At 45.5% G+C, this 24,574-nt stretch overlaps 1 protein-coding gene across 1 annotated transcript in view; it reads left to right on the forward strand.

Annotated features, from left to right (window-relative positions):
• The window catches only part of DDX31 (DEAD-box helicase 31), a 40,494-nt gene that overhangs the window by 7,897 nt on the left and 8,023 nt on the right, over positions 1 to 24,574 (forward strand). The window contains exons 13-18 of the mRNA XM_059865538.1: positions 238 to 414; positions 2,813 to 2,872; positions 8,751 to 8,801; positions 10,718 to 10,857; positions 16,201 to 16,282; positions 22,452 to 22,563. Of these exons, the coding sequence (XP_059721521.1) occupies positions 238 to 414; positions 2,813 to 2,872; positions 8,751 to 8,801; positions 10,718 to 10,857; positions 16,201 to 16,282; positions 22,452 to 22,563 (622 nt within the window). The remainder of the gene's footprint in view (positions 1 to 237; positions 415 to 2,812; positions 2,873 to 8,750; positions 8,802 to 10,717; positions 10,858 to 16,200; positions 16,283 to 22,451; positions 22,564 to 24,574) is intronic.

Raw genomic sequence — 24,574 nt, forward strand, 5'->3', positions numbered from 1 at the left:
GTGCATCTTGAACCACAAGAGAGCTGAGGTGCTGTTGTGTCTTTCATGCTGGCTGAGAGATCCCTGTGCAGCATGTACTCATTCTTCTGTTGTGGGCTCTCTGTTTGGTGTCAGACTCTGTAATCCTTTCCCAGATAATTATATCTCCAGAAGTGTAAACCACCTGGATCTTTTCATGATCTGGGAATTGGGAGAGGCCTTTGGAAGTGGTCATGTGCAATTCTCTTGTTCTTGCAGTTTGAAAAGCGCCACAAGATGATCATCTTTTTCTCCAGCTGTGAACAAGTGGAATTCTACCACGAGCTCCTTGCAAAGGTCCTTTCAGGAGGGCCAGAGTCAGAACAGCCTGGACGTTCACCCCTCTCCTCTGTGAGCTTACATTTTCTACGTCTGCACGGTGACATGGAACAGGAAGTAAGCACTCTCAAAATGTCAGGATCTGCAGTTTTATTCCTTTTTCCCTATGATTTATTATGTGGCTATTTTGGGGAGGAGGGCAGAAGAGAGGACAGAGAGTCATCTCACCTCTAGGGGCCTCAGTCTTCCATCTGCTAATGAGAATAAGGATATTGTCCCATTTCTGAAAAGTACCTTGGTAGCTGTATCTGAAAAACACACCTGAAGAAGCAAATGTGTTATTTCAGCAGGCAGAGCAGCCATTCTCTATTCCCAGTGGATGCACTAAACCATTTATGTCTCTGTGTTTCATGCAGTCAAGACAGACTTTTAATGCCAAAGGAAAACCTTATCCAAGCCCCAAAACATTATTACTGTTGTAATAATAAGTTGTCCCCATTAAGTGAGGCTGGAGCAGTTTGGCTTTGGTTTTTCTGTTTTCCCTGGGATGGAATAATAGCATTGTAACAGTGATTACCCCAAAACAGTTTTGGACCTGTTGGAGAGGTTGGACCTTGCTACAGAGGGCTGAGAGGCCAGGAGGAGAGTGTCAGATGAACTGTCACTGCAGAGTTTCTCTCAATAGCTGAGAGACCTCCCTTGGAAGTTCAGGCCCAGATCCTGCCCTTGGTCTGTGATGGAGAGAGCTGCTGCTCTACTCTGAGCTGCACAGCAGAGATGGTAAATGAATAGAGCTCTTCTGATGAAGCAAGAGGTGAAGAGCCATTGTTTTTCTCACTCATTCCCATCCTGTGGAGACCAGAAACATGTGCTTTGCTGTCCCTGCAGTCTGGCCTTTCCTCAACCTGCCTGCCTGAGCAAGTGAGCAGGCCTGGTCTGGCCCAACTCTACCCTGACCAGCTGTTAAGCCAACAGAACACCACTAAGTAGCTGGCACCAGGGGAAGGGTTTTGCCTTTTTAGTACCCAGTGTGTAATTAGTGCTTGATGTCTTCAAATTAAGAGCATTAATGGAGCTAAATTGTGGATCCCATATGGTACTGCTGAGCACGGCTGCTGTCATTGTCAACAAGATACAGCATGCTCTCTTCTTTAATTTTTGTCAGCAGAGGGTTCAGTGTGTCAGCAAGGCCCAAGTTTCCCTTCCTTTCTAGAACAGCACCTCTAGCTGGGAGTCAAGTGTGTAAGGTTTCTTCTCTATCATCAATGTAACACTTAGCTCCTAGCCAGAACTCCAGGGAAAGGCTTGGAACATGGAAATAAGGATATTTTGGAAGGCAAGCAGGAAAGGGAGTGTAGGTGCAGAGGTGGTATTGGCAAGTGAAGACCAAGTTCTGCTGAGAACTTTGGTTATTGGTGCTCGGAGATAGCAAATATTATTGTGATGTAATGTGAGTTGTAGAGTCAGTTTTTGTGGCTTTGCAGTTAGTTAGTTAAAAGCTGTTAGTTAAAATAACTGGAATGTGCTTGGGAAGGTTTGGGGACTGACAAGGCAGGAGGCTTTTGAAGGGAGCTGAGGGGTTGTACTGGGTTCCTGCAGTTCCCTTTAAAGGCTCAGAGACTGCTGGGGGGTAATTTGGGATCTGGTGCTGTGGATGGCCCTACCTGTGGGCCTGAGCTCATGTAAGGAGTGGGGGCTGTAGGGGTTGTGATGGTGCAGAGCAGAGATGGGGACAAGGCTGGGGAGCACCTGCCTCTGACCCTGGTGGAAGGAGCAGCCTCCATCCCAGTGTCATCAGCACCACTGGTGGCCTTTGCCAGTACAAGGGAAAGCATGGGAGGGAACCTCCTTTCCCCTTGGGCAGGGATTTCTGGCCATCTCTCCTGCCCTGTTACTTTGAAGCCTTGTCCCACAGCAGTTCACTGTGCAGCTGAGCATCTCTGACACTCAGTAATTCCAGAGTCAGAGCAGTGGCTGTGTGCATGCCCCATTGGGCACATGATGAGGCTGATCTCTTGTGATGTGATTATATCACTGTGTCAACAAAATGGGCTTATCCTGCCCATCGTGTGACTGGACAGACAGCAGTGAACATGTTCAGCTTTGCTTGTTTCCACAAAAGCCTGTCTTGCCCATAAAGTGTGCCAGTGCTTCTGTTGGTGCTGCCTAATCCTTTGTGGATCCCCTCTCCATGTCAAACAGTTCCTGTTTGCTGGCACACACAGGCTCTGCTTCTGTGCAAACCATGGAGGTGTTGGCTGCTCTGATTTGCCCAAATGCATCCAGGCTTCCCCAGACACTGCCCTCCTACCTGGGACCACACCTGTGTGCCACAGATTTTTCCATTTGCAGGAAGAGTCTGACTGGCACTTGTGAGGCCAGTTCCTTTGCTTTTGGATCTTTACATGATCCTAGTGAACAAGACACAGTTAATTTGTTACCTTAGCTAATTTGCTTTGTGTTTGATTGTAATGTGCATAAGCAGACTTTTAATTCTTACTTTTCAATCTTCTAGGAGAGGACAGAGGTCTTCCAGGAATTCCTAAAATCCAAGACTGGCATCTTGCTTTGCACTGTGAGTAACCTGGAGTCCCTTTGCATCTCCACACTAATGGGCCTGTCTGATCCCTAAGGGTAACCAGAGGAATTGGCAATGAGCTCTAATTCCTGCTCACTGTCTGACCTTGAGGAAAGTCATCTCCTTTTTCTGCATCTCACATGTTCAGTAAGGACTGGGACCTTCTTTGCAAAGTATTAACATGATCATCTGCTGAGTTACCATATACAGGAAGAATGGATGTCTTAGAGGCCACCAAGTATTTTGCTTGGTCTTATGTCTGGAAAAATCTGTTCCTTTGAGGCTGGAACCTTGCCCCCTACATGCAGCCAGTAGAATGCAATCCTAATTGTAGTGTGCCCCAGAACTGCCAGAGAAACTGGGTGGAATGTGGTTATTTCCCATCTTAATAACTACCCCAAGGTTACAAACAACCACCTGCAGAGATGGAAAGGGAGCCCAACCAGAGAAGGAAAAGCACATGCTCTGCTTGCCTTGTGCCCTTCAAGCTCCTTCCAAGGGTGCTGAGGGTGAAATTCTTGTCCTCTGCTGAAGTTTGCTGGCACCCTTGGGTTGTGGTGGCACCTTTGCCTCTCGCTCCTGACCTGCCAGGGCCACAGGCTGTTGCAGTGGTGCAGAAGGCTGCACGATTTGCTCTCTAATAGTGGCAGCTGTTGATCTGAAAACGTGTGAATCTTGGCGATTTCTACCCACTGCAAACCTGTAAATTACAGCGATCGGGAGTAATTAGAGCTGAGAAACCCTCTCCAGCTCTGAAATGACTCCTGTTCTTGCTGCACATTATTCTTAAAGGAAACCAGTTGCAATTTTTTCAGAGTGTGGGGAGCTGAATTTTTTCCTTTTTCTGCCCACAGTTCAAGCTAGGAGTGCCGTGTATATAGGAGTGCTTGATTTAGCGTTGCCAAATTATTTATTATGTCACCTGTAAAATTCTGCTTGTTACCTTCTGGTCCTGATTTGTGTGTACAACCTTTCAGTGATTTGATCAAGGTCAAAACGCATCTTTGCAGTGCATAAGTGGAACTGTAACTTGGTTCCCATGTATACAGAGGTAATATTTGAGTGTCAGAACTAGGGAGGAGAGTAGAGCTTAAATCATTCAGTGGTGTAGATTGTTTTGAAGATAAAAAGTGTTTGGTAAATTCTGAAAAATAAATAGCTAAACTTTGTTATCCTTGATGCACATAACTGAGAAATGTCAGGTATGTCTCTTGTTTTTGAAATTCCAATTTAATGGGTTTGGAAGGAAGGTAAATGCTCAAAATTAGACAAAGAGGAAGCAAAACAATTGCAATCACTAGGCTAGCAATTCCTGGGTGAGAAGGTTTGAAGGGAAAATGCAGCCTGTGACAGGAAAAATCTGTCAGGAAATGAGCCACTGTTGACAAGGTAGGAAGAATTTGGATAAAGAAATCTCAGTGGATGGGATTCCCCTCTTGAGACACTGGAGATGTGTTTTGATTTCCTGCTGTGCCACAGACAGGTGAACGTGGAATTGGGGTGACAAGGCAAATAGCCACATGTCAGCTGAGCAGCAATAGCTGTGGGTTTACTCCTGATCTGTCACAAATGGGAGGTAATGGTCATAAATGGGAGATAATATGGAGTAACCTGGATTGCCATGACGAGGGTGGTGTAAGGTAACACATTTATTGTAACCCTCCTCCTCTTCAATCTAAGGCACTTTGCATTTCCTGCAAGGCAGGGATGCAGCTCCTGCCGGAGCCGGGGATTCTGGCTCAGCTGGCACATGGTCAGCACGTTAAGCACAGTGAGTTGTGTGTCTTGAGTCCAAAATCTCCCTGTGCTTCAACTCCCCATCTGTAAAATGGGGAAAGTAGCACAGTTCCATCTTACAGAGATGTTGGGAGGACAAATGCATTGAAAGCAGGAGGTGGCCTGTTACCACAGTAATGGGGACCATATGGACACCTTAATATAGAGATACACTTTGCACCAGTCCCACATTACAGGTGCCTCCCCAGCGCAGATGTCCAAAGGGCAGCCAGGCTCTGTGACCACCTCCTGCCTCTAAGGGCATTGCTTTTCTCCATATCAGCAATAAAAAAAAAAAAAAAAATATATATATATATATATTCTGCAGAAAGGTGGTTCTGTTCTTTTCACTGCGAAATCGTGGTTTGTGCCCACAAAATTTTGAAACCTGGCTCACAAAAGAGCAACACAAATAATGTTGCCGTCCTTCCCTTGTCCCTTATGCCATGTTCTCCACCCATCTTTCCGCTCTAGTAAGCAATGGGACCTGCTGTTCCTTTTATTAATTTGCTCTATGTCATATGTATATTAATATAGCCCATAAAATATTTTTGCCAGACAATATAAGCTGGCAGACAAGAAAATAAAGAAGGACCGTGTATCTCAGAGGGTCTCATCCAGATTTATTTCTCTCTCCTTCACTGAAAGTTCTTTGTGGCTTCCTTTGGGATGTGCCTTTTAAACAAGTTCATCTCTTCCAGGGAGGGAGGAAAGATCATTTGGAGATTGTTTGCTGTTTACTCAGTCACGCTAACTCATCTTGCCAGTTTTCTGGCGGCCCCAGCCAAGAGCTTTCGCCTCTGACAGCTTCTGTGCTCTCCCCTTCCTCCTCTGATTACGCAGCCCAATCTGTCACCCTGCCGACGGGGGTCTCTACCCTGCTGATGGCTTTCCACACTCGGCAGTAATGACTTTTGGCAGGCCGGGAAGGCGCGAGAGCTTCTTCCCCAGCTTGGAGAGCCGTTAGGCCCTCTCTGCCTGTTAGCTAAAGCACTTTGTGAGGTTCTTTGGTAAATAAATGAGTCATTTTAATCCAACTGACAGCCTGGCACCTGAGCAAGCTGCCTTCCATCTGTACTTCTAGGCCTCATGTAGGCAGCCAATTGTCAAGCTCAGGGCCTTCAAGACCTCACCATTGAGTGTCTTTCAAAAGCAACTTTAGCAATTTCCTTTGCCCTAATTAGATTGTGTGAGAGGGACTGAGCAAACCGAGGCCTTTGCAAAACTTTAGTGGCCCTGTTGGTTCTGATCTTCTGTAGTGACAGGACTCACTTTCAGTGTGGCCTTTTTGCCCTCCATTTCCTGGCACCCACCCCCTGTACCCCATTCTCTTTATCCACCCCTCTACCCTCCAACCACAAGCCCAGGCTGGTAACATGAATTGTTCAAAGCAGAAATTTCAGCCTTTCCAGCATCCCTCCAGGGGATTGTTCCTTGATCCTGTGCCCTTGTGTGCCTTGCAGTTGGAATCAGGGCAGGAATGTGGTTAAGGCTTTAGGTTATTGTTTAAAATGGCACTGGTGTAGGTTTGGTTTTGTTTTTTTGCTCCCATGAGATGGTCACTGAAGAACTGGCCCTTCCATTGTCCATGGAAAGGAGGCAGCAGCGACCTGCCAAGGTGTCATATCCTTGATTTCCCTGTAATTAAGGAATGGTGGTGTGAGGTCACACATGGAAGGGACAGTGCCATCTGAGGCAGTGGAAAAGAGGGAGAGTGGTACATTGCAAATCTCTTGGGCTTCTTGAAAGAGTACTGGCAGCAGGTTAGTGCTTCTGTGTGTGGAATAAATGTAAAACTGGATTGTTGTTGTTTGAGCTGTGTTCTCTCTCCTGGAAAGGTGACCCTCAAATATTTTTCTAAAATTCTGAGAAGTTGAAACTCATGGGCCCTGCCAGCAGAGGAAAGCAAATCAACTCAAACTTTTTACCCTAGTCCTACCTTGCTGCTCTCTACCTGGGTCTTTAAAGAAAAGGAGCTTGAGGAGACACAGGTGGACTGATACTGAGGAATCTTTCAGGGTTTGCAAAACACTCCAATTACCAGTAAATCCCAAGAGACTTGTGAAAGAGAGCCAAGGGAAACCCCAGGAGAGTAGCTGCTGCTGTGTGTCAGTAACAACTGAATGGAGTTGGTGGCACTGTGAAAGTGATCGTGAGTGCAAGGCTGGTGGTGGGAGAAAGCCTTTTCCTAAAATGTTCTTCCTGGCTGTTTATGAGGCTTTTAGTGAACCTTTTCAGCTTGGGCAAATGCACATGAAATTGCTAACTGTGGCAGTGATTTTCCAAGCTGAGATGTTGAGAAAATTATCTTGGAAGAGTAGGGAAAGAATCTGGGTGGATGAGAGGGATGGCTCCTGCCCGTGCTGTCCACTCTTCATGTTAGACCACGAGTGTCTTGGTTGTTGGTTTATTTTGGGGAAACTGCCCTGTGCCAAGGTCAGAGCCCTCTCCTCAGCCAGCCTTTCCACAGCTCCTGGGTGTGAGGAGGAGCACAGGAAGGGAAAAGACCAAAGCCTTGTCAGCATGGAAGAACAGAGGCAGCCAGCTCGGAATCAGCCGTCAGCGCTCCCGTCTGATCGTGCTGCAGAGTTTATAGTCTTGTTATCCTGGTAACTGCTGTACACGCTTCCCAGCTCCCCTTGATTTATTTTCTCCAACCTCCTTTAAATGGCTTTTTGTACATCTGTTCATTCTGACTCTGGGAACAAGTCACTCCTTAATGAGCGTGTTGGAGCGCAAGTGTGTGTTATTTCGGAGTGGGCGCTGTGGAAAGTGGCTCCTCTTTTACTGCACTTGGAGCCACAGAACAGCCTGGTTAGTGCTTATGGAAAGGCCTTTGCTGCCAAAACATCAGCTTCCCATTCTTTTAACGTGTGTGGGAGTTGCATGAAAACACTTCAGTGGGTGGCTGACACATTTTTAGTACATTAAGCTCCTGCTTACGTCCTTAATATATTCTATTTTGCAACTAGCTAAAAGATACATGTGTTGCAAAACATTTCCTAACAGAGTTAAATCTGCACACCTGCTCTGCTATTGCGCCTGGTGAATGTAAAATCCAAGGAGTATGTGAGGACATTACTAATGAACAGAAAATCAAGAAGGAAGATTGAAATGTGTTTGCACTCTCTGTTTTGGATAGCATTTAAACTCTCTTTTCTCTCAGAAGGGGGTATGTTTTTGGAGAGATCTGGCTGTGGATAACTAAAGGGTCTCATTCAAGTCCTTCTCCAAGTTGATGGTTTCTCACCAGCTGGCACATCAGATAACACCTTGACAGCAGCTTCAGACTCTTTTTTTCGTAGCTGCATTTTGTTTCTCCAAATCAAAGCCAGACTGGTGCAAATCTAAGGCATAGCTGAAGTCCCTCTCTTCAAGCTGTGCTCCAGCTTCCTGCAGATTCTGCTAAATTGTTTATTTGCCTTTTGTTTTAGGGCTAGATGACCTGCAAGTTGTCTGCTCCTCAACTTCAGACCATCACCTAGGAAACAATTATTTGTAGGTAGAGATCAGTGTATCTTTGGACATTCCACCCAAGGCCAGGGATTCTTGACCATTTGCCTTTTGAGTTTCTTTCCCTTTTCATCATAAGCAGCCTGATTTTAGTACGTAGATTTGCTGTGGATAAAGGTGTGCTCAGAACTAGTGCTGCCTTTCAGAGATTTAATTCTCCTTCTCTGTGTTGGGTAGTAGGTGCTCATGAGCAGATCTCTTTTCATCAGTGAAACAAACTGAAGAACCAAAGGTATCACTACCATTTACACAGTGGATTCTCTCAGATATAATGCCAGGGGGCTGTAGCAAAATGCTGTAATTCAACACCACCATCCTGAAATAGTTGTTTGTGTCCTCCAGGCTTTGGGCCATAGTAGTGGATCATTTTTGATTGCTTTGCATTTTTGACTGCCAACAATCCTTATATTTTAAACCCTCAGTGTTACTTCTGACCTTCAGTCCATCTCTCCCCAAATTAGACACATAAAATTCCTACTTACATAGCTAGTTGCTTTCAGACATAGTTGCCACCCCAGAAGACTCCTTGCTCTGCTGATACCTCCAAAGGATTTTTACTGAAGTGATTTCCTTATTAATTTTAAAGGATGTAGCAGCACGGGGGCTGGACCTGCCTCAAGTGACGTGGATTGTACAGGTGGGTTTGCTCTGTGTGTCTGTGTGTGTTAACTGCAGCCTTGCTCAGATGAAATCCCTTCCCAGTCCAGAACCTTCCTGCAGTTTGCTGGTCTTGGTGCTGATGCCTGCAGGTGTGGGAGACCCACAAGTTCCTGACTGCAGGACTGGGACTCTGGGTTTTGCCAGGATAAAGCATTGCTAGGATAGCCTTGGTCAGCACCCTCTATTCCCCTTCCACCCAGGAAGCCAAATTTTGTGAAATCCTGACCATCTCTTGCAGTTCTGTTCCTGGTTTCCTGAGCTTGCTGGGGAGGCAGTTCCCTGAGGAGTTTAGGTGCATTCCTGATGTTAAACATTGAGTAGCCCAGTAGTGTCAGTGCAGTCACCTGAGTGTTTTGAGTGAGGCTTGGCTGGGTTGGGGCTGAGTAGCTGCAGGCATCCAGCTACCAGCAGAACTGCATGGTTCAGATTTTCCCTGAAGAAAACAAGTTTGACAAAACCCCACACTGCTGCATTGCTGTTGACAGAAATACAGTCCTAGGGAAAAAAAATAGAAACAAAGGAAGATGGATTGAACCTTAAAAATAGCAGCCTGTCGTTTCAAAGAGGAGGCAGAGAGCATGAGACAGATTTCATTTCTATAAAAGATTTATAATTAAAAAAAGGTTAGTTGAATAGAGGAAAAACTGATCCAGAGATTCACATGTATCAAGCGACACCTGGGTAAAAGGAACAGGGCACAGAGCCTCAACAAAGCTTTTTAATTTCTACCTCATCCCTTCAGGTAACAAATTTGATTTGATTTTTGTGTTTTTTAAAAAAGGAATGATATTGTAGCAGCCAGCTAGTCGATGAAGGCTGTGGAAGTGGAGTCTTTAATTCCCAGATCTGTATATTAATATAATTTAACCAAAGATATAGTTGCCAGTGTTAGAACGCAGTGCAAATTACCTAAAGCCCTGGGAGACTTCTGTGTGTCCAGAAGGCGAAATCTCAGCTGTCCTGAGAGCTGTGTCCAAGAGCAAGGACCTGCAGGGAGCAATTAGATTGCTCACAGCATCTTACTCACACCTCTAGCCAGTAGAAACTTTGCCAGAGGGCACAGGTATAAACACTAGAGTGGGCTTTGGTTGTTGGGTTTTTTCCAGTTAAACTGCTGAGGGCTCATTTCTGAGCAGTATCTCTGTGCTTGTTCATTTTTTCCAGGAAAGAGAGGAAGGGGTGGGGGGGGGCGAAGAATAGGGGGAGGTTAAAGGGAGGGAAATGTGTCACCCTTTATCAGATCTTGCAAATGGCTGGGCAGTTTTGATTCCCAGTAAGGTAAATGAGAGGCAGTGCTAAATTTGGGGGGTCTTTAAGGAACATTTTCATGGTGTCTGGTAGTTGGACAGGGGAAGAGTTTCTACCTGTATCATAGACTGCTGAAAGCACTCCCTTCTCTCTCTTAGATTTATTCTACCCTCTAACCAGCTATGATTTGCTTTAATCCAAACAAAGCAATTTAGCCCCATTCCAAATTGGCATCAGCTGTTTTTTGTTTTGTGGTTTTTCTCCCAAATGCAGAGCAGGCAGCTCCCTGCTCCACGTGGGCAGTCCTGGGCGCTCTTTGATGTGAGATTTGATTAGATTTGATTTTTTTCTTAGAGGAAGCGAACAGGTTTCTGTATAGAAATAAAATGTAAAAAGCCGAGAGAGACACTGAGATGGGGAAAACTGTCCTATTATCTGAAAGTTGGCCAACATGTCACATCCACATGTCAAAAAACCTCCGCAGCTGAGGGGCTGAGTGATGGTTCAGGGCATGAGGCGCGTTACAAACAGCCCAATTCCTCGGAAGGTGCAGCGTGTGGGGTGTGCCTTTTGTTCCAGGTGAGCGGGCTGGGTGTGTGCTTTCTAATTAACATCCTGTTAATTGCTCTTTTCCCCTTCCTGAAGTACAACGCCCCGGCTTCACCTGCGGAATACATCCACCGGATCGGGAGGACGGCGCGCATCGGCTGCCGCGGGAGCAGCCTGCTCGTGCTGGCTCCTTCCGAGGCAGAATATGTCAGCTTGCTGGCTTCTCACAAGATTAAGTGAGTCAGAAACGCCAACAAAAGTTTCAGCTCATCCTTGCTAATTAACCTTCCGTGGCACTTTCAGCGGGACTGTGTCTCGTGCAGGTTTTAATAAGAATTTATTAATTCTCGTGATCCAGGCCTGGCCCCAGACTAGCAAAAGGAGAAGAGGGAAGTGTGTGAAAATCATCAGCCTGACAGGCTGTGCATGAGTGAGAGTGTGTGGTGAGGGGCAGGGACAGTCGGAGATCCTTTGCACTCCATTGTTTTCTCTCTGGCCCTGGGTTCAAGTCGTGCCTATGTGGAGATCACGAGTCAAAGGAGCCTGTCAGATGGTCCCTGGCCCTCTGCCTGCATGGCACCATATTGTCAGAGACTGTGCTGGCCCTTTGGGACAGATCTGGGGGAGAAATTGCTGGGGAGCTGTGGGTCATATCTGCAGTTAGTTGACCAAGATGTGTTGTTTAAGTGGCTTGTGACAGGAACAGGAGAGGCTTTGGCAAGTGGTGAGAGCCCAGTGTGGTCCTGGAAGGCAAAAAGGGAGGGTGGACTCTGCAGACCCAGAGTGGGGTGTTCTTCCAAGCCTGCCTGGCTCTGGCTTGGGCTTGGGAGTAGCAGCAAGGAGAGCAAGCCAGGCTCAGTAAGAACCAGCCCAGTGTGCAGTCAGGTACCTGATGGCTGACACATGATGAGATTTTAGTCCAGCTCTGCTTGCACAATGATCTTTTTGTAGAGAAAACCCACAACTGGCTGCTCAGCATCGCTAGGCAGGATCTCCAGCCTCCTCAGCAGCCAGCTGGGTGTTTGTGCCTCCCCTTGCTCCCTGCTCTGCTGTCTCTCAGCGTTTGAGAACATCAGCAGAGTCCCTCCAGTGTTGTAGCAGTGTTGATGGAGCCCTGTAAACTCATGCACAAATTAGTTCCCTTTTATTTCTTGTGTTTCTGTCGGGTGGAGCTGCTTGGAATCGAATTTGGTTTTGCATCCTTGAAACAAACAAATGTTGGCAGTAAATACAGGCTTATTCTAGGCTGTGTGCCATTTAGTGGTCTAACAAAGAGCCATCCATCATCCCAGGTAACTATCTATTAAGCAGACACCAGCAAGACATGGAAGGCTAAGCTGACAGGGGTTTTTTTCATGTAACAAACAGCACTGACATTTAAAGGTGAAATCCCACATAATTGTGAATTTTAAACTCCAAGTAGAAAGTTCTATTTTTCTATTTTATAATATTTTGGTAGCGTTAGAGGAAGGAGAGGGAAATTTCCTTCCTTTTTATTTTAAATGTTAATGCTTTCATCCAATGTTGTTGTTTTTTAACAAGTTTAGGGAAGTGTCACTCAGGCTGGTAATTACATCTGCTAAGGAGACCTGTTGTTGAGCTGGCCGTGGTCTTCAGGAATCTTGAAGACTCTGAATAAGCAGGGGGAGATTTATGTGAATTTATTTTCCCTTCGCTTTTCAGAGCCAGCCAACTCTGGGGATTGCCTTTTCTTGTTTTGCTTGTTTGTTTTATCTTCTGCAGATGAAGGACATGCCAGAGAGAAGTGTAATTTGCCTTCCTTGACCCCCATCCTCAGAGGGAGGGCAGCGAGTGCCTGACGGGCACGGGGCAATCCGGCCTCTCTGCTCTTCCACACGGAGGAGGAGAAGGGGCACTGGGACAGAGCAGGGAGCTGATGAATTACTGAGAAGATGCAGGAAGGCAGCTTGAAGCTCAAGGCAGCAAGTGCCATCAGCACAAATTGCCGTTACCCTTCATAAACAGAGCATTATGGTGATAATCCTGACAATTTAATTCAGTGTGAGGGTGAAAGACAGCGTGTGTTGGACTGTCACCGAGCCTCTTAAGCACTGCTCATTTCTGGTCCTTTACCCTGAGTCTTTGTACCTTCTGACTTGGTCTGCACAAGTTACTGGAGTTTGCTTTTTTTTTTTTTTTAAACCCCATTCTTAGCTTAATTTTTAAATCTCTCAGGTTTTTGTCGAGGATAAGTGTGTGTTGTGAATCTTTTTTTTTTAATTTGTTGGGTGTTTTTTTTCCTTTTTTAAATGAAGTTCCCGCTGGGTTTATTGAAATGTAAATACTTCATAAAATATGTATTTTGAAGAAGACAAAGCATGAGATGTGTCCCTGCAGCCTTCAGCTGGTGTAAATGAGCAGTGCTCTCCTGGTTTACAGGGGATGAGGATCTGACCCAGAGTTTTTTCTAAACCCCTCCACCCACCCCAGCATGCATGGGAGTAAGTCCAGGAATGTTGAGAGTCGGAAGTAATGAGAGCAGACGTGGCTTTGTTCCTGGATGAAAATCCACTTCGGAATTAGAGATGACTGCCTTTGAAATTGGAAATCGCTTGCAATTAATTTTCACCGGTACCTGAAGCCTCTCCTTGGCTTCCAGTGTGGAAAAGCAGCGTTAGCCTTTGCCAAAACGATCTCACTTTGGCTCTGCTGAGATCAGTAATTCCTGTTGGGGCTCAGCAAAGCTGCCTCCTCTCTCTCTGCAACTTTCAGATTGGGCTTTGTGTGGCTGGAAGTTGTGGCTGCTCTGCCCAGCTGTAAATGTGAATGTGCAGGCACGTGCACACTTATGTTTTCTCTCCATTCCCTCTTTAAAAAAAAAAAAAAAGGATAGACTCCAAAATGTTCTGTCTCAGCTCCAAGCAAAACTAACAGATTTCCCTTCAAAGGGAGGAGGCAACAAGCAGAAGAAATGCGAGGTTTTTGGTTTTTTTTTCCCTTTATGTCTCTTCTAGTCCCTTCAGCTGCAATCTCGCAGCGCCTGCCTCGACAGCTATCAGATAATTTCTTTATCTGCTAACGGCAGCCTAACTAATTTATAAAGGAGGAGGCATCACCGTGAAGGCACGAGTCATTTCCCTCCCTGCTCCAGTGTTTCCCTCCCTGCTCAGGGTTGTTCTGTTCCCCTCCCTGCTCCCTGCTGTGAACCCAGTTCAGGGATCTGTTGCTGGCGACACGCCAGGGGAGGGGAGGACCCAACTCCGACAAATCAATGTCAAAGGTTTGACATTTTCATTCATAGCCGTGTCAAAGCAACCTTTGCAGGGGGAAGGGGGAGGTCTGCTTTCCTCTTGCTTAAGTGGTTACCATTTATGTTTTAATTTGCTGTTTTACTTTTCAAAACCAGACAGAGGAACCCCCGGTTGTCATTTTATGCTCCATTTCCCTTTCTCCCCCATCGCTGCCCCGCCTGTCTCTGCATCCTCTGTGAAGGAATCTGTGCATGGGGTGGCCCAGCTGCACATGGGGGGGCTGCTCTCCCTTGTAGGGTGTCCTGTGGCCACTCTGGCCCATCCCTTCCAGGCTGGACGGCTGTTCTGTTCACCTTCTCCTTGCCTTCTGCTGTGATGCTGAGTTGGCTGAGGTTGAAAAGGCAGATTGAAAAAGTAAAGGTTTTGTTGCTTTAGCTGGGAAGGATGGGGAGCAGGTGAGGATCACAATATCCTGGCAAACACTGTGGCAGAAATTCATCCATTCCTGCTAGCCAGCTGTTAGAGAGCTTGGAGTGAAAAGCAGAAGATATCCTTGTTGTTGTAATTTCTTTCTGTACTTTACAAATTGAAGAACAGCAGCAATGTTTCCTTTCAGAAACCACAGGCAGCTTTCTGACCAGCTGAGATTCAGGAATCTGAGAATTGTTGGACCCCAAAGATTTCTCTCTTCCTTAGATTGGTTTAATCCCAAGTGAACTCCTTGGCTTCTTTTCTAGACATGACCTTTGCCCATTACTGAAAATCTGGGCCCACAGACATCAGCTTTTATGATCTCAGTAATTCCCTTGGAAATGGGACCCAGTTTGGATGCAGCTGTAATATTAATGGCCTGAAGCTGCACAGCTGTTCCTGTGCTGTCACCTGGGGTGTGTGTGCCCCTTAAGACACTGTTAAATAGGACAAAGAATTTCTAGTGTCCTGTAAATGCACCTTTAAGGAGGACTGCTCCCTTGGAAATGAAGCAGGTTTCTAAGAATTTCCATATCTGGGCCATAGCAGGACCCAGCAGTGTCATGCAAGCAGGACTGGAGAATAAATCATCTGGTTGAGCCTACAGGAGGAATGTGAGTCGACAGAATGAAAATAAATGCCCAGTGTGAAGCCTGGCTAGGACAGCTGAATGAGTCTCCTGTATTTAAAAAAAAAATGCTGTGGAGTCCCTAATGGGCTGGGCTTTGGCTTTGCACTTCAGATGAGAGGGGAGGTGAGTTCTCAGAGCAGGAAAGGAAATCAAACTGTGTGTCTGGTGTCAGAGGTGGCTTTTGAGGCTATAAATGAATTGGAGGTGAGTTTGTCCATGGGAAGTGCCTGTGAGCTTTGACCTGAGTGAGGTAGCAAGGAGCTGGAATCACCCAGGATCCTGTGGGAAAGAAAGAAATGTGACCAGAGGGAAGGAAGCTGCAGGGGAATTGGCTGATGGGGAAAGTTCCTCGGGGTTTTGTTGTTACCCTCTGAGTTTGAGTGACTGTGAGAGGAAGGAGCTGTGTCTTTGCACAGCTTTAGTTTCAGTTCTTTGGTGTTGTGAGCGTGGTCATTAACACAGGTGGAAATAAATGTGTGTAAACATCCAAGTATCATCCTCTGAGTGAGGGTTGAGCTCTGTGTCTTATTCCAGAGACTCTGGGAGCCAAACTGGAGGAGACAAGATGTGGCAGGAGTAGCAAACAAAGTGGAGCAGGTGTTTCCAGCCTGTGGCTGCCTCAGCCAGTCTCTTTCTCACAGTTACACAACCAACCTGCTCCTGCCCATGTCACTGGGTGAAAAAAAAATGTTGGACAACCCCTGGGTTCAAGGTGGAGGTTGCAGATCTTATTCATTATAGTTACAAAACAAATTTATAAGAAGCATAAATGTTATGAGCTGCTTCAACTCTGTATTGAGTTCTTTTGGTGAAAAGAATAACCAGGTGCTTCCAAATTGTCCTGATGCTTCTCAATGCAAGGAAAGAAAAATTATGAAAATAATGGAAGTATAATCCAATTTATTTCTTTAATCAGTTCCTCTTGGTTGAGAGCCAAGGAGGCTTCCAGTGAATGGAAAGTCCACCCTCAGTTATTTTGATGCTCTGCTAGAATTGGAGTGTGTGTGTTGACTTAAAACAGTGACAAAATTGTGGGTGAAATTGTGTCTCTGTGCCACTGAAAGCAGGGGTTTGGATTTTACAGTAGTTCCACTTCCAGGGGCAATGAGGGAGTGTCTGGGCTCAGACCTTGTGTATTTCAGGAATAAATTCCCAAGTTAAACTGTGAATCTCAATTGTTTTGCTCTCCATTACCAGTCAGTGCCTCATTCCAGGCTGTGTTTCAAAGCAGGAGAAACAGCAATTTTTTGTCTTTGTTGCCTCAGTGTTTCAGAGCTGAAGATGGAGAAGGTGTTAGCCAGCCTGATGAAAGATGATCGCTTCAGGTTGCACAGACCACGAAGCAAGGTGAGTTCCTCTGCTGCTTTGGAATTGCTCCAGTGTTCACTTGCCACTCCAGCATCACAAGTGTTCCTGCCTCAGTGTCTGGCTCTACATCCATGATGTCAGACAGTGTAAATAATTATAGAACTGCCTTATATCACAATTTTTCAGTCTTTTGTTGTTCCCAGAAAGCAGTTGTTTGCTAACTCTTCAGCAAATATCTTTGTAACAGGCAGGAAAGGTTTCTGGATGCAAAAGCTCTGTGCTTCTTCTCTCACAATGTTCCTGTTTTTCCTGTTTTTCTGCACTAAAATACTGTTGGAGATGACAAATGGCTCTAAACTTCTCTGAAGAAACGAGGAAAATGCATTTGCTGATGTGTTACATCAGGGTTTTTATCATCTGTCATTTACTTGGAGCCCAAAACAAAGCTCCCTGGGTTGACAGGCACCTCTTTATTGACTTGGGCAAGCTTTGGGTCTGCCTTCAAGTTGCTAATTCACAGAATTCACTCATTTGCAATTGATGTCTCGGGCGTTGCTGCGCTCTGGCAAATTAAATCCTGCAAGAACCTGCATTTTGAATGGAAGTCAAGAATGTGTCAAGCATGATGCAGCACACACTCTTTTTTCCCTCTTGTTGCTGTTTTGCCTGCCTGTGCTTTTGTTACCCCGTGTCTGAGGTGCCTCATTCCTGGTGCTGGCTGGTGGAGCCGTGGTGCTCCTGGTAGACACAGCCTGGGAAAGATGTTCAGTGCTCTGCACCTCACACACAGCCAGGTCTGAGCTGAGCTGAGATGCAGCTCTATTTAAAGCTCTCTCCCACCACTGGTTTTGGCTGAAATCAGCCTGTAATGCCTCTGTTTTTAATGGCTGGATCATGCCTAGGATATTACTTCGTAACAAAGTTCAGTTGGGCTTTGTTAGTGCAGAAATTATTTTAAATCATTCCATGTAGAAATACTTTCCTTTTGTCTCAAATGTGCTTTTAGGGAGAGTGACTTCAGATTTCCTTTGAAGACTTTTTCAACGATTCCATTTATGCAGAAATTGTTCTTTAAATTTATTACTGACATGGGACAGAATATTCATTGTTCCAGATGTGGGAGCAACTGTTATTTCATGGGAAGTGGGCAAAAAAAACCCCCCATGTTTTGTTCCAGGAAATTTCAATTTAAGTTTTGAAAAGCAGCAGGAGAAAATCCCTTTTTAGGAACAAAAACCTAACCATGCCTGTTTGGTATTTCTACCATGCTTCCAAATTGTCAAATGCTCTACACATTTAAGCACAGAATTTTTTAAATACACATCTTTTGTCTTTCTTCCTTTCCTTCCAAAAAGCTCTAAACACAGCCCCTCTTTGAAAGGAGCAGTTGCTGGTTTAGGCAGTGCTGCTGGGCAGGCCCTGCCATGCCAGGTGCTGCACACAGGAACTTGCACAGAAGGATTTGGTTCCTTTTATTTCAAAGGTGGGATTAAATTCCTCTTTTCCCTCCGACATCAAAGCAAGTGGGATTTTGCTGTTGACTTCACTGGAACTGAGATCCATCCACTGTGGCTGTAGGATGGTTTTAATCTCTCACTGGAACTTAGAAATACAGAATAACCAGTTTCTATGTGACTCAATCTGAAAGAACTGGGATTTAAGTGTAGAGTTTCTCTTCCTGGGAAAAACTCTGTATCATTTAATGGGGATGGCATTACAGCAGTTCTGTCAATATGAAACAGACTCCTTCAGGAATGACTTGAAAAATATTTTAATGCAATCAAGGACTTGTTGTGTTTGCTAGCTCCATGTTTATATTGTCTTGGAGGCTCTGAGTGGTCAGCTCAGAAGCTGCAGGGGCATTTCCCAAGTTTTCAGGAGAGTTAATATCTCTTAAATTCCCTAAATTCACCACATGGACAGTACAATAAGCTGAGAGTGGAGTGGGACAGGGGGGGTTGAGGTGTCAGGAGGAGCTGAACCTGATCCTGTTGGGATGTTGCCTTTGGAGGGAGGTTCAGCTCTGCTCTCACTCTCTCTGCTCTGAGTCATGTATATATTATAGTCCTGCACACAGGAACCTCATTATGATGCTCTTCAGTTCTCATTGCCTCAACTCAAGTCCATTATAAGTACCACGTTGGAACATGTATTTTTTGGGCTTCTGTGTGCAGCCAGGGAGCAAGCTGAAGTGCCTGTAAAATGTATATTTTATATTTAGGTATATGAAATATATATGTGGCTATGTCTGGGCGTGTGAATGTTCACCTGCCTACAAAGAGAATAAATTTGATCTTTCAACTTTTATGGAGGGGGGCAAGGGGGACTTGGTGAGTTCTAGAGAAGGTGTGTGGAGGTTAGTAAAAAGTTGTTATTAAAACAAAATCCTTCATTTTGTTTTGAAGTATAATGGAAGCAGGAGATGTTACAGCCAGGCTTTTTGGTGGGTTTCCCCATCTTTTTTTTTTTTTTTTTTCCTGTTTTAAGAATGAACTTTTCTACCTCAGTCTAGTGTTACTGTGTTTCAATTTTTTTTTTTTTCCATTATCATGTTCTCTTAATGAAATCAGAAGTTTTTAGTACTTATCCCAACCTCTCAAACCTAAAACCTGTCATCTTCATCACTGGAAGTTTCCTTCTTCTGACAGAAATCCATGAATCTTTTCCTGGTGGAATTGGCATTTTTGGGAGTTACCTTGTTGTCTCAAACTGGTTAAATAACATTGCATCCTGACTTTTTTCTCTTGCATTTCCTTTTAGCCTATAAATAATGTTATTGTCCACACTCATTATGCCAGTGGTTTGGGATCTGCCAGAAAAGGATTTGAAGGAATCACAAGGCAGAAAAAGTTCTCCTCTCCCACTGTTTCTCCATGATGGCAACAGTGCTGCTTATTTAACAGAGGGGTGGGGATGCAGATCAAGGAAACCTCTGGGGTAGGCTTTTATCTTTGGGGTCTTGAAAAAATGTGTAAGGTCTCAAATTAATTGTCCTGCTCATCCAAACCAGGATTAAAGCTTGCCTGTGTGAGTAAAGCACATGGAATGGCTTCCATGCCCTTCCAGTAGCACTGATTGATTTGATCTGTCCAGACACTCAGTCATGGGCAGGTTTTATTTTCACAGTTTGCCTCTGAGTCAGTTTTAAATTTAGATTTTTTTTTTATTCTTATTATTGGGGTGGGGTTTTTTTCTTTTTTAGCTGAACCTCCCTGGAAGACAGGAATCAAACACAAGTTTTTGGTTTTTTTTTTCATGCCCATTAGGGTGCAATTTTAAAATGAGTTCTGTCTCAAGGGTCTGAAGGGGATAAAACACAAAGTGGAGATGGGAGGAGGGGAGAAGCTGTTTTCCAGGGACATTATGTTTCCTGCCATTTGCTTTTTTTTTATTTATATCTCTTGCACTGACCTCACACTTTGGAAATTATGCACCTAGCTTTTTATCCCTCATTTTTGTCTTACTTTTTTTTTTTTATTTTCCCCCAGCACCAGGAAGAAGAGATGCCTCATTTTGAAACCTAAAGGGGGGAATAAGAAAAGTCCTTTGTAATATATTGCCATATTATCACTAAATCCCCTGACAGTTGTGACACAGAAGCAAGTCACCTGTCACTTAAGCTTGAGGTCTCTTTAATTTTCTCCTGGAATTCGCACCAGGCTGTCTTTAATTTGAGGCCTTTATTGGAATTCTGAAACCTTTCTGCCTCCCTGGTGCTCAGATCTATTCTGAGTGCTGTTACAGAATGTATACAATAACCAACACAGGGATTCAGAGGGGGCTGAAGCACTGTTTATTTAACACTCTGGAGGGATTTTCGTGCTTATTCGGTCCTGGCTACCCAGCTTTCAATATCGCTTTGACAACCGTTATGCCCTTCTCATTAATTTTAAACAGTTAAAACACAGGAAAAAGAGAAAAAGTTTTCATTATTAAAGTGCTTTACTTTTTAATAACAGAGGATTCTGTCCGCCAGGGGAAAGGGCAAACCTCACTAATTTCACATTCATATTAAAAAGCGCTGGGAAGGTGACACTTGGTGCTGCCAGGAGGCTTAACAAAAGGAAAGTGCCGGGGGCCGGGAGGAGCAGGCGGGGCCAGAAAGTTTTGTGTTTCACGGCGGTGGAAAGTTGGTGGTGACAACAAGGAGTGGCCACTTGGGGCAGGCAGATGCCCTTGGGGGTCACTGAAGCTCTGCAGAGCTCTTGGCTGGGGACGGTCTCAGCTTCAGGGCACACCTGAGGTCCAAGGAACGTGTGGAAGGAGTGTCCAGAGAAGCTGAGCAAGGGTCCAGAGAGTGAATTATGGGAGGAGCAGCTGGGAGAGCTGGCTGAGCCTGGAGAAAAAGAGGTTCAGGGAAGAGAACTCACAGCCAGGTGTGGGTCAGGACCTGCTCCCAAAGAGCAAGGACAGGAGGAGAGGACACAGCCTCAAGCTGTGCCAGGAAAGGTTCAGGTGGAATATCAGGAAAAATTTCTTCACTGCAGGGGTGGTCAAGCATTGGAATGGGCTGCCCAGGAAGGTGGTGGAGTCCCCATCTCTGGAGGTGTTGAGGAAAAACTGGATGTGGCACTCAGTGCCGTGGTTTGGTTGACAAGGTGATGATCAGTCCAAGTTTGGGCTTGGATGATCTTGGAGGTCTTTTCTGACCTAAATGATGCTGTGATTCTGTGAGATGGCTCATGAGCCTTTCTTGAGGAGACTGGGAGACAGCAGAAACCAGAAATCTGGGAGAGTTAATGAGGTCAAACAGCCAGCTGTCCTTGGAGGTGCAGGTGAGCAGTCAGTCCAGGCAGTGAGTGAGCAGGAGCTGCAGCCCCAGGTGTGTTTGCTTTGCTCAGGAATTACCTGGAATTCTGGAAGCTGTGGGATGCTGAGTTTCAGGGAAGGCAGAGTGCAGGGCATTTAAATTACATTTGAGGTCTGTCTCTGGGCACATTTGGGTACAGAGTGTCACATCTGGGACAGGAGAGCATTTTGTGTCAGGTGATGGCAGCCCCCAGGGTCCCTGGGGTTTGTTTGTGGTGTCACTGGGATGTGGCTGCTCTGGACTGGCAGCAGTGCAGAGGAAAGAGGGGTTTGCAGCATTAGCATGCAGATCTGCCAGAGAAGAACAGCAGGATTGCTGCCTTGGCACAGGGCTCCTCCAGAATCCCAGGAGCTGGGTGTTTGTATTCAGTCAGCCCTGCTGGGGTGAGGGGTCTCACCACTACCAAGTTGCTGCCTTGGATCTGGCACTCTCCCACTTGGATGCTGGTTCCTGTCTTGAGTCACACTGGAGAACTGTGGCCCTTCTCTGGGAGAGGTGCACATCCATGGATGCTTGGCTGTGCACTTTGCTGTCAGCTTTCCATCAAAAATTTCACTTGTTTTCTGGTCCACATTTCCTTTCTCTGCCTGGATCCCTCAGAGAGGGAGAGAGCCTCTCTCCTCCCAGTAACAGCTTGCTCCCAGGAATGTTTGTTTTCCATTTCCTGAAGTGCATCCTACAGTCTGATCCCAGGAAAGCTGGAACACGTGCAAAATTGCCCCTTTGGCCTGAGGAAGTTTATTCTGTGGTGCCTTTGGTGCAAGGGGCTTGTCCTGCTCTAGAGGAGCCAAGTGATGGCAGTTCCTGTCAAATATGATGTGTTGGCAGTCAGGAAACTTAATGTAGAAATCCATGCTGGAATTGATGAGAAGTTCATTTGGTTGCCTTGGTTCACAGCTGCTGAATTTGTCTCTTCTCTGGAGCTTGGGGCTGGTTGTGGATCTCATGGTCTCCTGCCCTGGGTGTTTTGGGGAAGTGCACAGGGGAGCTTGCAGCATCCCTCTGAAACTCTTTAGTGCAGGGTCTGGGGGCTGTTATTCCAAATCATTCCAATGGAAACTGGCAGTGGGATCTGGCCTGTTGTACCTGGAAGCAAAAAAGAAAAAGGGAAGGGAAAAGAAAGAAAAGCAAGGGAAAAAGATCCGTGATAGATGTTAGAAAACACAAAATTAAAACTGATTTGTTCTCCCCACCACACGGCGCTCACTGGCTGCTCTGACTTTAACATCTTTATCTGGATTTTTTTTTTTTTTTCCTCTAGTAATATTGAGAGGATTACCTTTGTTGGCCCCTGGGTAGTTGCTGTGTGATTTTACTGTTATTAAATCTATTGTAAACTGCTTCATTATTCCTGACTCAAATTCTCTCTTTCCTCTAATCCTCCTGCCTCCCTGGTAGAAATCCTGTGGCAAGAACCCTCAGGAAGTCCGGGAGAGGGCCACAGTTCTGCAGACAAAATTTGAAAATCTCGTCCACTCCAGCGAGGGGACTGTCCAGTGGGCAAAGAAAGGTCAGTGATTTCCTTCCACTTATCCCACAAGGGCTCAGAGGAGCTGCCAAGGTTTTCTTCTGGGGCACAGCATCAGGGAAAAGGCCTGGAAGAAACATTTTGGGGCTGCTGGGCTCTGCAGGGGGCTGAGGCAGGCCCAGAAGGCTTTGTGGTGATATTAAATGTTAATTTCTGGTGTTCCCATATTACGTGCAAATGAGATTTAGTCTTGGCTTTCAGTGGGATTCACATCCAAGGGCTTTGACCCAATCACAGGAATGAGGGGGTTGTGTGTGTTATGCTGGGAAAGGGTTGGGTGACTTCCTCCACTACATCCTGCTGCAATTCCCAACTGATGCCTCCAGTTTACCCCAGGGATGAATCAGGCAGCATGCAACCCTGACCAGTAAAGGATCTTGGATTGGAGCTGGCTGTGTGGGATGGGAGATAAAAGACAGAGGGACAACAACTCAGAAAGGCAGGAAAAATAAAAACTAAGTTGGACTTGATAATTGTGGCTGTGTACAAGTCTGGGGTTTGATGTGCCATCTTTTCCAAGCAGTTGTCACTGAGCAGTGTAAGAGACTCTGCCCTTCTTCCTCTCAGTTTGGAAAATCGAGAGGAAGACAGATTTGGGAGAAAGATTAAAATCTTGCTGGGGATGTGGTAGGAAAAGAAGCACCAAACTGAGAGGAGCCATAAAGGTGGTGCAGGGTAGGCACTGTGGGAAGTCAGGCCCCAGAGCTCCTGGGCAGTTACTGGGAATTTGAGTTACTGAGACAAGTCCACAAAATGCAAACCCTTTATGAAAGAGACTAAGCCATTCTAGCTCACAGGATTTAGGACTGGAGCCTTTCCCCTTTTTTTGAGTCTCCTCTTCCCACATCTCCCTTAGTGATTGATTTCTTTTTTTACCTCATTGCTCTGAGTCAAGCCCTGCTCTCTAAGCCTGTGTAGAAGTTATTTCAGTTCTGCAGCATTTCCAGTTTAAGATGAATTTTAATTTCATAATTAATTTAATTTCCAGGTTAAGATTAATTTTAATTCATCCAGTGAGATGAATTTGAATGGTCTGCATCATTGCTGTCTATCATTCTGTGTATCTGCTGTGTGCACCTGCACACAGGTGTGGGACAGGTGAAATCACCTGAAATCACCTTCCAAGGGGTCCAAAACCATGTGGGGAAATTGCTCTTGGAGTTATACAATGTTTGGAGAAACTAGAGAAGGAGAGGCTGATCTCAAGATAAAAATTAAGTTCAGCATGAAAATTGTTTGGATCTTGAGAAGTCATTGTTCAGGAGGTCAAAGGTGCTGGTTTTTTCTGAAAGTTCTACTCCTTTCTCAGGTGATGACACAACAGAGTAACCAGAGTATCTCCTGTGACTATCTGCTTACCCCAATTATTCTGCATGCTTTTTTATTTATCTGTGGCTGTATTGAGGGAAGAGGGTTTGAAATTCTGCTGTTTCACTCTTTGCTCTCCCCCCACCACTGCATCCCTGGGCTGAAATCTCACCCCACCTCCAGCAGTTGCAGTGCTGATTTCAGTTCCTTGGGGTTTTCAAACAACTTCCTCCTGCAGTGAAAGTGTTGGACTTGCTACACCAGCAGCTTGCACCCATTTTCAGGTGTGTGGTGTAGTTTTGTAACTGCTCTTTTAAATCCACAATCTCAAAGCATGTGACTAACACGATCATAATCCTTCATTCTGCATGGATGAGCTTCTTGCTGCTCCCTTGGGATTTCTTGTACCCCATGCAAACTTCTAACCTGAAATGCCTGTGACAGGAACAACCAGAGAATAACTCTGGTCACACCTAAAAAAACCTCTGTGGTTCCTCTCTACCCAATGGCATTGTTCACACACCCACCCACACTTGTTGCTGACCTCAGCATTAATAACTTCTTTAGCCACAGAAAAGAAGCACAGAAAATAACATCAGGAAATGCTGAAATGTTGTGCATCCCATTTATCTTGTAGAGGAGCACTCCACCTCTTTTTCCAACTCTGCTATCTACATATGCAAAT

This window comes from Haemorhous mexicanus, chromosome 21 (assembly GCF_027477595.1).
Source record: "Haemorhous mexicanus isolate bHaeMex1 chromosome 21, bHaeMex1.pri, whole genome shotgun sequence".
Taxonomy (NCBI): Eukaryota; Metazoa; Chordata; class Aves; order Passeriformes; family Fringillidae; genus Haemorhous; species Haemorhous mexicanus.